Source organism: Dendronephthya gigantea, unplaced genomic scaffold (genome assembly GCF_004324835.1).
Source record: "Dendronephthya gigantea isolate DGI-Jeju-01 unplaced genomic scaffold, DenGig_1.0 000034F, whole genome shotgun sequence".
Lineage (NCBI taxonomy): Eukaryota > Metazoa > Cnidaria > Anthozoa > Malacalcyonacea > Nephtheidae > Dendronephthya > Dendronephthya gigantea.
This window is the reverse complement of record NW_021163044.1, coordinates 235,225-249,157: the sequence shown is the minus strand read 5'-3', so window position 1 is coordinate 249,157 and position 13,933 is coordinate 235,225. Positions and strand designations below refer to the sequence as shown.

Here is a 13,933-nt window from a genome sequence, read left to right as displayed (position 1 = left end):
ACCATGGTCCATGGCTCCTTTTTTGTGCAAATTTAGTAGGTATCTGTCGTTTATAACATTATTCTAAATCTGTCACTGTATCTCAGACTCTTGCATATAGTCTTAGAGCTACACGCCTATACTGTAGGGATGATTTTCGAGAACTAAACATGCAACTTACTGATATCGAAATTGGAAGAGCGACTTTGATTACAAAGGTTTAAAATTTCCAAATTTAATAAATGTTTGAGGAAAATTAAATATGTCAAAGTGAATACCTGCTTTAATAACTTTTTACTTTTGTTGTAAAATTAATTTGCTTGCTTCAAAAAGCAAATATAAGCGCAAAACAATATTAACTCAAGGAGAAAATTTCATTAACTTACACCAACATGATCCGCTTCTTTGGCTCATAAATTAGTTGCAGCTGGGGAATATTCATATCAACCATTTTAACTATACAAAAATAATGTATATTGATATAGTATAGTCTCGGTTATCAAGGTAGTAGAGAGTGGCGTTTATCACTTGTTAGTGTAACAAGACGTGTCATGACTCGCAGAGTCTGTACTAAAATAATTTTTCTGTTCCTGTGTTTGTGTGTTGTGACATACGTCTTTATTAGCCGTAAGATATCATCACCTCGTCAGAATACGAGATGGAGTGAAATAAGCCCGAATTTCCTCAAAAATAGTAAGCCGTTTTATGCCGTTGTGAATTGGATCGTCAAACAAACAACCTCTGTTAATACCTTGGAAACAACTAAGCCTTCAAATACTTGGTTCCTAAAAACACCGAGGACACTCTCCAAGGAACCCCCAGAAAACGTGATCGCAGGAGAAAGAAACTCAGAAGTTGTAAGGAATGAAACGACCAGAAGACGAAGCCTCAAAGCGTTATATGGTGAGGGATGCAAGAATAACAAAGTACAGAAGGATTTCCCAACATTGATGAGATACTGGAGCATTATCACTACCAGGAGGAAGATTAAAAATTATTTCATATGTTTTGGTTCGTTGCTTGGGTCATGGTTACATGGTCAGGCCATACCATACGATCACGACCTAGATATCTGCATCTTTAGGTAGGACAGAACGAAGAAAAGATTCTAATTCTCAAAGACTTTCTCAGAACTTCAAAATCATCGATTATATCTCGTGCAAGCACAAAGCAAATTCATAATTCCTTTCTTTAATATAACGATCGATATATGAGACAAAATATGTCACTCTATTTCTTTATAGAAAAGATTTGCCAAAGTTAGACCCCGAGGAAGCACAAAGACCATTCAACTACAGTGATGGCGATCCCCACCTAATAATCCAGAGGTACTCCCCTCACCCAAAAGCAGGTACACCCCGGCGAGATTGTAGGGGGAATCTTGTCGCTGATCATGTCGACCCTTGTTCCATTTTAGATCCACACGCCCGAGTGTTATTGGGCAGAGATCTGTTCTTAGATGTTTTTGTGCTTGCTGAGAAAAGCTTTACTTTGTTTGATGAGTATGAACGTATTACATACACCCGTGACGTCATCCTGCCCATCAAGCCTTGCAGTTTTCTTGGATTTAACACGAAATGTCCTAATAAGGTGCCTGAGTACCTTAGCAAAAACTATGGTAAGGATTTTATGAAACCGTATAAAGTTTGTCGTAATGGAACCTGGCAGAAAAACACTTAGAAAATTTATTCAAACACTAGAATCGTTTAAGCTTACACAAACGTATACCACAAAAACATACAAAGCGCTTAAAAACTATTTAACTATTGTTATATAAGCTGTCTATTACAACCACTTGTTTGAAAAGAAATATGCATGGTTCTCAAGAGCTCTCAATACAAATATTTGTTCATAAGAAAGGCAATAAAAACAACAAATGTGTTGGACAAAAGATGCGTATAGACTTCCAATTTCACTGTATAGCCATGGCTTGTTGGAGTTGTTGAAGTTGTTGAATTTGTCGACCATGAAATCACATGGGTTTCATTCAACTTCCAGTTTAATCTTGTGATGTTCAGAGACTAGGATAAAAGAAAGAACAGTCCAGTTAAATCGTGTATGAGATGCATATATCGTCTATATAGAATCTAGATATTTGTATATGTATAAAATGTTGAATTTAAATTTCTTCGGTAAAATTTTACCTTTGTCTCTTCGTGGTACACAGAGATCCCATCAGAGGCTTTCACCTTACCATCTTTCAAACCCAGCACGAGAATATTCTCCAGACGAGGTTCAACAGCAAACCCAGTCTGTTCAACTGTTATTGACAGTTTATTCTGTAAAGTTAAAGCATCTTTCCTAACTCTCGTTCTTTCTTAGTTTCTTCAATCAATTCATTAATCCTAAAGTAAAATTGTTCTTTGATACTTTGCGCAAGTTGTTTACCTCAGTCACGTTGAATCTTAACAAGAGGAAATTCTTTCTCTCCACGGAATCTATTTTGAAAATGAAAGAGACGTCTTTTACAGAATTCAAAACTGTTGCTTTATATATTCTTTTGTACGAACGATTGGTATTTCTGTAAAACTATGGAATTTGTGACTGATATCTACCATCAACCTGTTTTGCCTACCTACTGAATCACCATCGTCCCAAAACATACTCCCAGTTGCCAGGCCATTATCATCCAGGGAAACAATCAGACCAAACGAATTACGTCGACTGTTGTAAAAGGGACAGTATTGAGCGTATTGATAAGCCAAAGGGAATCATGCACTAATAGCCGTTGCGTTTTGAGAAAATTCACCTGAAGAATGTATTGTTTGCTGGTTCTTGGATTGGAATAACATAACCGCCTCGGAGATGAAGATTAATGTGATCTTGCGGAGTTTGTAGCTCGTGATATCCCTTTTTTGTTGGTACCTCTTCTCTCTTTAATGATTCAGACATATACTTGCAATCTAATTGCTCTGAATTACATATTTAGGCGCACAGAAATTTGTAACGTACCGTAAAATAATCAAACCAACGAGAACCTGGAAAGTAAGCCTTCACTTTTGTTTGATTCTGCATGCGTTTAATGAAAAAAGTTCAAAAGTTAATACACATCACTTAAATCTAAATACAATTTATATTGTTCGCCGGAAAATGGCGTATCCAACCATGGTCGAGTTCGCCGGAAAATGGCAAATACGACCCTGGTCGAGTTCGTAGGAAGGTGGTGAATTCGACCATGGTCTAGTTCGCCGGAAAATGGCAAATACGACCATGGTCGAGTTCGTAGGAAAATGGTGAATTCGACCATGGTCGAGTTCGCCGGAAAATGGCAAACACGACCATGGTCGTATTCGTATTCGGAAAATGGCAATTAAATAAGAACATGGTCGTATTCGCCGGAAAATGGCAAATATACGACCATGGTCATATATTCGCCGGAAAATGGCAAATAAGACCATGGTCGGGTTTGCCAGAAAATGGCAAATATACGACCATATAAATACGACTATTGCATGGTCGAGTTCGCCGGAAAATGGCAAATACGACCATGGTCGAGTTCGCCGGAAAACGGCTAATACAAGAACTCCAGTCGTCCTAAACATTTCTCACCTTCTCCATTGCGGGACTAACAAGCAATGCGGGTCCCCATAAGAATTGTTTGTCAATTGTCCATGTTTTCTTGTCACTGGTAAACCTTATAAAAGCAGGATAAACAAGCTCAGAGATTTAATTCGATCCCTTTTCCTTGGTAGTTTTCACTGACTGACTGATGTGAATTTTCACCACTTGTCACGATACAGGAAATCTTTTGACAAACTTCGGACTCAGAAAGGAAACTTACTCGTTTAATAGAGGTCGCACAACAGTTGATCCCTTTGTGTGAGCTTCGTAAAACAGTGTGTAAAGGTATGGCAGAAGTCTGTACCGCACCAGGAGGATATCTCTGGAGTTTCTAGCGATTTCTTCACCAAATACAGTAGGATGTTGAGGCTGCAATTGAAGAAAAAAGGTAAAACCAGAATCGCAGGGAATACTCTCGATATTCGAAAGGTATATCCACCTGGTTTCCGATGGCATTGTGGTTTCTGCTGAATGGATAAAAAGCTCCGAGTTGCATCCAACGTTGGCATAATCTTGGTGTTGTGTTGTCGATAAAACCACAAATATCTGCACCAATCTTTAAGGGAAAAGTAATGAGGAGAAAACCACTTCAGAATCCACGTTTGGAATTAAAGTTGGTAACTGGTTTTCTCCAACTATTGTGATGATGCTACTCTGAGTTACCACCCGGGCAAGCTAAAGCTTGACCAAGATGCCGGGAATTCAAAGTGTATACATGAATATTTTCTTACATATGGAATTCCAAACAAGCTGAAATCCAGCATTCCTATAATAAAACCAGAAAACGTTCATCTTTAGTTTTTACTGAAATACTCTGTGTGAATGAATACTCTGTCATGCAAAAAATTAGGCACAATATTGCTGCCTTCAAACTCACCCACTATAGAGCGATGCATTTGATAATATTGTGACAGATTATCGCCTAACCAGTGTCCAGCATATTTTCCACTGCTTGGGTATGTTGATCGAGATATGACAATACTTCTTTTACCGGTTACACTTTGAACAATCCTAGAAATTCCGGGGGATTACATCTACTGGTTCAAGGTGTGGATAGTTCGTATAGAAATGATAAGGTCATGCATTCATCTTACGGTTGTGTGACAATAGTCTGACTCCAGCCATACAAACTATGAACGTCATAATGACGATATAATCCACCACCCTGGGTGGCACTCATGCACACTGTCTTGTCCGCTAAGACGTTCCCGATTACATCTAAAACCACCAAAATTTGTCAAAGTACAATTACTTCCCGCGTCTGGTCGTTAATCAATAAACAATCGTCTTCAAACCAAGACTATGGATACCTACAAGGTTTATACGGAGGATAATCAAATCTGTTATTAGGACACCCCTTCGTTGATCCGTGTACAAAATTTGCTGGCTCGTTCATGTCCTAATATAGAAGAGAAGCAAAAATCAGCCATGCATTTTCAGCAATTGAGGGTTCTTATTCTTTAACGTTTTCTATACTGGTACGAAAGTTCGATAGAATATAAAAGAAATATCTTACTATCCACAATCCATCAAAATCGACGATATTATGAAACTTTTCGATTTCCGATTTCCACCATTTAGTCGTGTTTTTCGCAAAGTAGTCAGGAAATGCAACGAATGCTCGAAAACGCTAAAATTATTTCACAGCATTCATTTGTGACACTTTCCATCGCTGAGTGGAAATATTGTTGTTGATGAGAAAATTATTTCTATGAAACTTTCAATGAGCTACCTTTGTTCGCTCATCCCAAGAAAGACTTGCATTATCTGTGACATTTGGATAGTCGGGCCATACCTAGGTGAAGACGTTCATTGAGATGATAGCCGGCTGTAGATATTAATAATTTTAATCTATGTTACGGTATTAATCTTTGCTAAAGCCAATATATTATGTACTTTTCCGAATAAAATTTCTCCATCGTTATTCTTTATCCAAACATCCTCCTTGACCCCTTCGCTGTAGGGTGGATATGGTTTTGTCTCATTTGCGCTTATAGCTGGGTCCTTTAAAAAGATAAGAGTCGAGTTAGATCATAAAGAAATGATTCCTCATGCACTATGGTCGTGTTCTGAGAATCTCACCAAGATGATAATGTATTTTAGGCCATCTTTTTTGATAGAATCCACGAACTCAGGTAGTCCTTTGAATGTATTTTTGTCGTAAGTGAAATCCAACTGTCTTTCCATGTAATCAATGTCACCGTATTGTACATCCTGCGGGAGGAGGGAATATCTCGTACTTTAGTTTCAAATGACCGATTATGCCGCGAGTTATGACTTGTAGTTTGTGAGTTTACTTTGCGTCTTTCCCTCGTGAAAGATATATACGATGGTTTTTATTAGTATACAAACAGCTATTTACAGCAACGTACTTGAGGAATGCCATATTTCTTCATTTCTGAGACAACATTCTTTACTTCATCCAGATTTTTATACCCATATCGACATAGTTGAAAACCAAGACTCCAGTAAGGTGGAATGATTGTTCTGCCAATTAACTATCTCAAGAGAAAATGACAGATTAGTTTTCGTGGTCAGCGTATAGCGACTCGTTTTTTAGCAAGGAAAAGTTTTTGTTAAAAAGCGATCAACTGCAGTCCAAATCTGGCGATGTAACACAAACCTTAGTGTACTGTTGAACAACTTGCTCTGGTGTTGGTCCGAAGAACATATAAAAATCCAGTATTCCACCAATAGTCCTGTACGTCAAGGCCGGTGTTGGTTGTAACGTCACATCTTCCATGTTGCAGTGAATAAGAACAATTATGTATGTTAGAAATGATACAAAATACAAAATATATCGACTCAGAAAATGGCGAGAAAAGCGATATGCTTGTCCTAGAAAATGGCTGAAAATACAACATTGTTGGCCAAGCAAAAACCTACCCATAGCATTGCTGTTTATCAATACAACTCCGTGTGCTTTGCTGCTCTCTTCCAAACTCATATAAAATGGATGTACGCCATAAACATTTCGTTGAGGTGCAGCCTGTAATGGCATGCAAGGAAACGATATTCTTTCGTTGAAATATATACCTCGATATAGGGTTAAATCTTTCAACATTTTTTTGTATATTTGCATTGTAAATTAGTCTACTTACAAATGGAAACTGATCTCGAGAGAACATGCCAAGTGTCTGCCAGTCCAGTGATCTGTGAAACGTCTCGTGTTCATCCTCTCCAAAACCATAGAGATATTTCGAGGGAAGTTTTGTTGAGATCTGGATGTATTGATCACTGAATATAATTGGTGCTACGGATGTGTCCCACCTTAAGTGAATGTATGCACATTATGAGCAGCCATACTTGCGAAAATGAGGGAGTTAACATTTTTGAAGGAAGGGAGGTTGACACACCCAAAAATCTACCGCTCTTTTTTGGAAGCACATCATTATCTACGCTGACAGCGAGCGAAGTGTTTTCCCTCTTGTTAAAACATAACACCCTGTGCTACCGTTATTTCAAAAACTTACAAAACTTCTTTATCTGACTTTCTGGTTATTTTTAACGAAAATGGATAGTCCACAGTCTGGATATCGTACACCGGCTCCGCTCCTTCGTGGGAGGGACTGATGCTGACTGGAACCTCGTAACGTTTTTCATGGCTGTCAACGATCTATCAAGAAATATTTGAAATATGCAGGATTTTTGGTGTGATGTACGATGCTGTACCGCCTGTACGATACGCACAATGAATTTACCTTAATTCGTAAAACGTCATTGTGAGAAAATTGTACGTGGACAGAAATGTTCTCACTGTGATTTCCATACAACACTGTCTTGGCTTCACGTCTCAAAGAATATATTCTCGTACGATTCTCGGGGTAATGTTTCTTCTTTATCAATCTATAGCCGTTGAAGTTGGCTGGATAATAACATGATGGTGCATTCTAAAGAGAAATGGACGCAGAATGCATTACGAAATTCCCTGGTGCATCTTTTGTTATCTTATCAATGCTTACAATTGATATCGTCTTTATACTCACGTTTTTAATTATAGAGTATTCGTTATCATCACTATGACGCATGTGATCATGCCAACAATAAGATCACGTCGATAATAGCGACGCTTGGTATGCAAGATATCGATGTCATTATCGGTTTTATCAAATAGCATTCATTTTAGTCTTGTGGTAAATTATAGGAGGGTTATTTTTCTGAATTCAAATGACGCTATAGTAAGCTAATCAAATCCTGAATGATAAATGTTGATTACAGCGTTGCTTATAAAAGCACGGATTTTAAGATTTTAAATTAACCCCCCAGAATGATTCACACACAGCACAATGTAATATGTCCGTCGGATTTACAAGACGTTTAAACTCGCTGAGATTGAGAATAAATACAAACTACAAAGTAAGACTTGCCTGATCTTTCCCAGGTTTCTTCCAAATGCAACCTCTTTTTTCACACAATGTTTTATTCACAGCATCCTTGTCCACCAGACGCTCTGGATAGCAATCAAATCTTGCTTCATCATTAGCCTCGATGAAATGACATCCAAACGCAACCAGAATTAGAACAGTGAAAGTTCTGAGGTAAAACACCATCGTTTTTTTATTTACAGCAAATATGAACAACGCAGTACCTGCAGGCGTCCGCTAAGTAGCTTATGAACCTAATGGCTGCAATATGCTGATAGTGTAATCGAGAGAAACACTTGAGTAAATATAGAAAGGATTAAGTTTCCTGCTATGCTAACAAGATGCATACAAAGAGATGTCAGAGGTTATAAATCTCACAAGAATCGACCATTCCTTCCGTGTGGTAACGAAAGAAATGACATAATTACGACGCAACCCCCGTGATTTTGAAAAACACGTGAACAAACCAGATTTTAATGCGGGAAAGTCATATCAAAGTTTGGGTATCTGTCCCGAATTTACGTAAGATCAGAGCGATATTTTGGCAAGGACGTCATAAGCGTACAGTTGTTATTATCACGTGTAGTTATACATATGTTTCCTTTCCAACATCGCAGATTGTTGCAATTAGCAAGCAATTGTTAAGTTGTATCAATTTGTATGAGATTGAAATAAGCAGAGCCACAGCAAATTACTCTAAAGTTTATTTTAGGGATTGTAACTATTAAAAATCCATCACCTTTAAAAACGTTTGGTTAACCGAGTAAAGTCGATATTGAAAGAGAATTAATAGAAAATATTTACCCATATGAATGTTTGTTGTTAGCAAATCTTAGTCTTCATAAAACTTTAATTACTTCATTTAAACCACAGAACCAAATTTGGTTAGTCCACGAACAATGAGTGTGAACCCGTTATTCATTCTGGAAGGCAAAGCTGGCAATACAGGCGAAGAAAATCTTCTTGTAATAGAAGACTGAAGTTGAAGAACTGGAAAAGTGATTGGAAGAGATTCGACTCTGGTAAGTACAGAGAAAAGTTACAATTTACAGATTATTAAATGTCATTAATGTTATGTTGACTATAACAATATATGATAGCTATATAGGTCTCCTTTGGATCAGGTTAACTATATTATATCGGAACCTTCAGTTACTCATTTTGCGACGAATAGATTTTGATCTTTCAATTTATTTTTCGTCAAATGACTTTCTCAAAATGTGTTTCAGAAATGATCAAGAAAACATGATCATCGTCGTTCCAAGTTTTGCATGTGATTATGCTTATTAATATAAACTAGAAATCCTCAGCGCCGCAATCAGTCAGTGTGATTATTTGAGGTAAAAGGATGAAGTCAACACAAAGCCTAAATGATACCCTGACTGCATGAAATGCATGAGTGTTTCTTGACCTACACCATGTTAATTCTCTGAGAACGTTAACTCTCTGACAACACAGTTTCATGAATTTTTTGCATGCGACGTAGTGATATCAAAGAAAAATCATCGCCGACATAATCAGTTGTTTTTACGACTGATTTCATCTTATTATTATAAATATTTAAAATGTTTCATGATCACTGTGAATTTTGTTTAAAATTATGAACCAACTTCAAAGGTTGTCGACGTTGCTGCATGTTTTCTTTAAAGCATTTTAAGACAATTTTCGAGAACTCAAATGATTTAGTGATTTTTATTCGTGCATGTAATGGTATTCAATTGCAATTTCCTAGTTCGGAGTTACAATGAAGTTTTTCTTTTAGTTAGGAGTTACAATGAAATCTTCTTTTCAGCATATGTAATCGCAGGCAAACCAAAGCGATATCACCGACCTAAAAATGAAAAGCTTCTTCATTTCCTTAAACTGCGAAAAACATTCAGTTGATTTTTATAAAATTTTTATTCCTTATTTATATCAGTTGTTAAAACACCAGCTGCATTAACATTCATAAATCTATAGTTCTATTCTGAGGATATTCGAGTCAGTCAAATTAAATTTGAATTCTTGGACCGAACAGTCATTGTTCATGAAATAGAGTTCATTAATATTCCGTTGTTACGTATCTCGTAATGATTTTTTTAAACCTCATAAAGAGCAAAAGGTGGGAAAGCTCGCGGCCACATTCTTGATGAGCAGAAGATAAACGCCGTTTAAATTAATTTCCACTTCCCACAAATATTTCCAACACGCGCGCAGAGTGATTATGAAGCAAGGGAAATTCTCCTTTTACAATGAGCTTTCAATGTGAAAATTATATTTTTACAAGGCGTCATCTCAAATTTAGCAGTACGGCTAATTGGCGCTTAGCATAACCGAAGCTGATATTTCATTTCTCTCCTCATTGTTTGAAAAATCTTGACGGAGCGACTGAACGCTCAGAGAAAGCATCCGTTTTACACTAGAAATAGGCCCCAAGTTAGTTGAAGAAAAAAATTTTACTGAAGAAGGTGCATGCATGTAGTGACACGAAACACTGTCCATATGGAGATAACCGCAGTGTCAAACCTGTAGTTTCTATTTATATTCCCTGGACTTTCTAAATAAGCCACGCAACACTACTTTTAGTAAAATAAAATGGCTTTGAAGGAAAATCATTCAATGATGTTAAGGCTTTACATGGAGCACATAAGGTTTTATAGTTTAGCATGCATAGATCAGAAATTTCCACTTGAACTAAAATGCGGTCGTATATACTAACTTTATACTTTATGTTTCAAACAAGTGCAAGCCCATAGCTAAGCCTAGATTAGGTAAAAACTTGTCACATAGCTATTTGTTTTGCTGTAAATGTGAAACATTACAACTGAGAAACGCATTTTGTAATAATAAAGTGCATTTCACCGACAACAGATGTGTTTAAAAACACGGCATGTAGAAAGAGCGTAGGGGTTGAGTGGGAGGATTTTGAGCATATATATTCATGCCTTGATATGCAAATACTATTCAATTTGTATGTTCACTGAAAAAGAATTGTCATATAACGTTTGCTGAACTACATATAAACAAACGTATCGTGTTTCTGATAAAATCTATAGTAGAAATAATTTTGTTGTTGGATCTCTCCTACTTTCAGTACATGTTTAAAAAGGACGCTTGGAAAAAACCGAATAAATTTTAAGGAATTTTCAGGTTTGTTTGCGAGGGTGTTAAAATCGTTTCCCACTTTTGTGTTTGCATGAAGCCCCAGTGCAGACGAACAGCTTGGACTTACACCTCAGAATCCTGTTTGCGAGAAAGGGTGAAGACAAACACGGAAAACGTTTTGATACAGGATGCAGGTACAAATTGAAAGTTCTCTAGTACAGGGGTGAATATTTAGATATAGAAATATCTAGCGATTCGTTGTATTGGATTTTTATAGCTAGCTTGCATGCCTAGTTTTACCTTAGTTGTGCAAATAAATTTACACCCAACGACTTATTTGAATGTTGACGCGACATGCAAAAATCTTGATCTGTGAAATTTATCCAGCAAAGTTTATATCTCACGCGTGTATGAAAATGTAATGAAGGCAATATTAACAATTTTAAGCCAAGATAAAGGAACACCTGCACACACGCCAAGACCTATATCGTTTTATTAAAACTGACAAGCAAAATGCAACCTTAAAGAGCAGTTTCTCCGCATGCAACGTTGAAGTAATACAAAATAACAAAACACTTTCTTTGCGCGATTTCAATTTATCTCGTGCGTCAAATTCATATCGGATAGCGACTCATTTACTGTTTTCGTGGCGCATTCAATCAATATGCACGGAAATAATTTAATTCTTGAAGTGATAGATTATTTGAAAAAGGTTGACACTACATGACTTCAACGTTTTAAACCAACACAGTCGCTGAAACATCGTTCTTTTACTTCTTTATGGCAAGCAGCCATTAATCATCACTGTTTTTTACTGCGACAGTCGACACAGCTATATACTGGCAATGCCCCATTCCGAGATATTATCTTTCATTAGCCACACATTTTGCGTGAACGTTTGAAAGATAAGATGAGGTTGCTGTAACACCTTTTACTGAATATAACAAGTCATGCAGTATGCGATGAAATCTGCTGAAGCAATGGCGCATTCTTCGCAGCAATTTTGTAGAAAGACATTCGTTCTTCTGCTCTCAGAATGTTTGTTCTCGCAGAAGTGGTAGAAATTTTGCTGTAAATTTCTCGGAATTCATCACACTCCCCGGGTGCATTCATGTCATTAACCAGGCTGGAGTGTTACTGTGTGTGTCAGTCTGCGTTCGACTAGTTCAGAAGTTAACAATATCAAAGTTTGAGAATGAGCTAAACAGTCGTAACGATCACATTGTTCTTGTTTTTTTAGGAAGATAAAGTGAGGACGTCTGCAAGAAAAAGACAACCTATAAAAACCAAAATGTCCAATGTCAGTAAAGAAGCAAACAAACCAGTTCAAGCTTTATTAAACGCAGTCGCGACCAGCAAGCTTCGTCTGGTTCGATTACTCGTCGAAGGAGGTGTACACGTGGACAGCCGCAATGATCACGGACAAACCCCGTTATTGATCACGTGTTTATCCTCACACAACACGTGTCACATCCGTGGGGAGACTAGAGAGAAAGTCGTAAAGTATTTGATCTCTGCTGGTGCGGATGTTAATGCGAAAGACGAGACTGGACGAACGCCGCTGATTTATGCAGTTATAATGCGGGCGTGTGTAATATTTGATCTTATAAATGCAGGTGCTGACCCATGGTTGGAAGACAGCAGTCACAAGTGCGCCTTCGATTATGCCTTACAGCAGCGGGATTTAGTTCAAGCTAAAACTATTGTTGAAGCATGCAAGAGGAAAATGCGAGAGATGGCCCGTGACTTTGGAAAAATGGAGGATAAGACGATGTGGACCATGCGTGACGTGGAAAGAACGCCAAGTATCAACCCAGTCCAAGAGAATATTCAGGATGTTTCAATTGGAAAACCAGAGAAAAAGCTGGGAAAAAAGAATAAATCCGAAACCAATAAAAAGTCCAAAGTGTCGTCAAAGATCCGCAAACGACCATCCAGGAACACAAGTTCCCCTAGTCTGGTCACAATTGGCAAGAAGAGCCCTACAGAACATCAACGCAAATATTCCGGGCCACCCCAAGTTAATTCCATCAATCCTCATAATGAAAACGTTGAAATCCTCTTCCAAAAGCCCCCTATTCTTTTCACAACCACCGACTGTGCCACTCAGGAAAATACGAGCAAGATATCTCAATCAAAAAATGTCATTCAGATCCACGAAGATGCTCAACTCTGCGGTCTGTGTAAGACTATCTTTGGTACACAATACGAGAACGAGGCTGAGATTTTAGACCTATCAGAAAACCTCAATTTCCAAGAATCTGAATTCACTGGTCTGCTGTATCGACGACGAAGTACAGGAAGTTTATTTGGCCTAACGCGAAAACGCTATGAAGCAATTCGCAAAAAACGTGAATTAGGAATCACAATAGACGACACTGATCTGCCAATGGTAGATACCAACCCACTCTTCGTAAAAAGCTCTCAGACAAGTACTTTGGTTGATATTTCTGCGAATGAACTGTTGGTTCCTGACCGCGCTCGTTCATTAAGTGTTTGCCTACCACCACTGGAAGGAACAAGAAGCCACTTGGAAGAAGATGAAAGGAAAGATATGATTTCAGCAACATCTGTTCCGGAACTTCGCACAATGGCATGGTCACAGGCTGGAAGAATGGTTCTGGATTCACGTGTTTATCTTAGAAATGAGGGCGATGATGATGACATCATCATTATTCCGTCATCCTCACAAGATGACATCACGACACCTTACCAAGAGCACGGGTCATCATCTGCAGCTTGTGACAAAAACGGTCACTTGGAAACTTGCAATTCACCAATCCCTACTATTGTTCTTACAGATTATGTCAAAGTTGATCAAAAGTAAATTTGTCAAAATAAATAGGCAAGCTAGTTTATGTTTAATAGAGAATTGTGATTTCTAATAAATCCTTTCGACTGAGCTTTATGTTTCATTTCATTTCATTGAAATTCTCAATAATTTC

At 37.7% G+C, this 13,933-nt stretch overlaps 3 protein-coding genes across 4 annotated transcripts; 2 read left to right on the top strand and 1 right to left on the bottom strand.

The window, feature by feature from the left end:
- The first annotated feature begins 85 nt into the window (after positions 1-85).
- LOC114525399 lies at positions 86-1,510 on the top strand. The gene is made up of 3 exons (XM_028546729.1): positions 86-1,063; positions 1,224-1,307; positions 1,397-1,510. The coding sequence occupies exons 1-3, from the start codon at positions 531-533 to the stop codon at positions 1,455-1,457; spliced, it is 678 nt and encodes a 225-aa protein (XP_028402530.1). The 5' UTR covers positions 86-530; the 3' UTR covers positions 1,458-1,510.
- A 136-nt stretch (positions 1,511-1,646) lies between these two features.
- Positions 1,647-8,206, bottom strand: LOC114525400 (maltase-glucoamylase, intestinal-like). Its single transcript, XM_028546730.1, has 24 exons — positions 7,908-8,206; positions 7,242-7,430; positions 7,014-7,156; positions 6,642-6,810; positions 6,427-6,529; positions 6,164-6,276; positions 5,913-6,038; positions 5,623-5,754; positions 5,437-5,544; positions 5,273-5,335; positions 5,057-5,170; positions 4,855-4,939; positions 4,635-4,758; positions 4,418-4,551; positions 4,272-4,306; positions 3,980-4,096; positions 3,761-3,909; positions 3,529-3,613; positions 2,932-2,988; positions 2,729-2,853; positions 2,555-2,643; positions 2,368-2,417; positions 2,124-2,258; positions 1,647-2,000 (listed from the first exon to the last, which is right to left on the bottom strand). Exons 1-24 carry the CDS (start codon positions 8,088-8,090, stop codon positions 1,812-1,814), a joined length of 2,817 nt encoding a protein of 938 aa, XP_028402531.1. The 5' UTR covers positions 8,091-8,206; the 3' UTR covers positions 1,647-1,811.
- Positions 8,207-8,781: 575 nt separating this feature from the next.
- On the top strand, positions 8,782-13,881 carry LOC114525397. Of its 2 annotated transcripts, none has more exons than XM_028546726.1 (2): positions 8,782-8,926; positions 12,229-13,881. In XM_028546726.1, the coding sequence occupies exon 2, from the start codon at positions 12,280-12,282 to the stop codon at positions 13,813-13,815; it is 1,536 nt and encodes a 511-aa protein (XP_028402527.1). In that variant the 5' UTR covers positions 8,782-8,926; positions 12,229-12,279; the 3' UTR covers positions 13,816-13,881. The 2 variants fall into 2 exon arrangements, with proteins under 2 accessions (XP_028402527.1, XP_028402526.1); XM_028546725.1 differs by lacking the exon at positions 8,782-8,926 and adding an exon at positions 11,046-11,182.
- Positions 13,882-13,933: the final 52 nt, after the last annotated feature.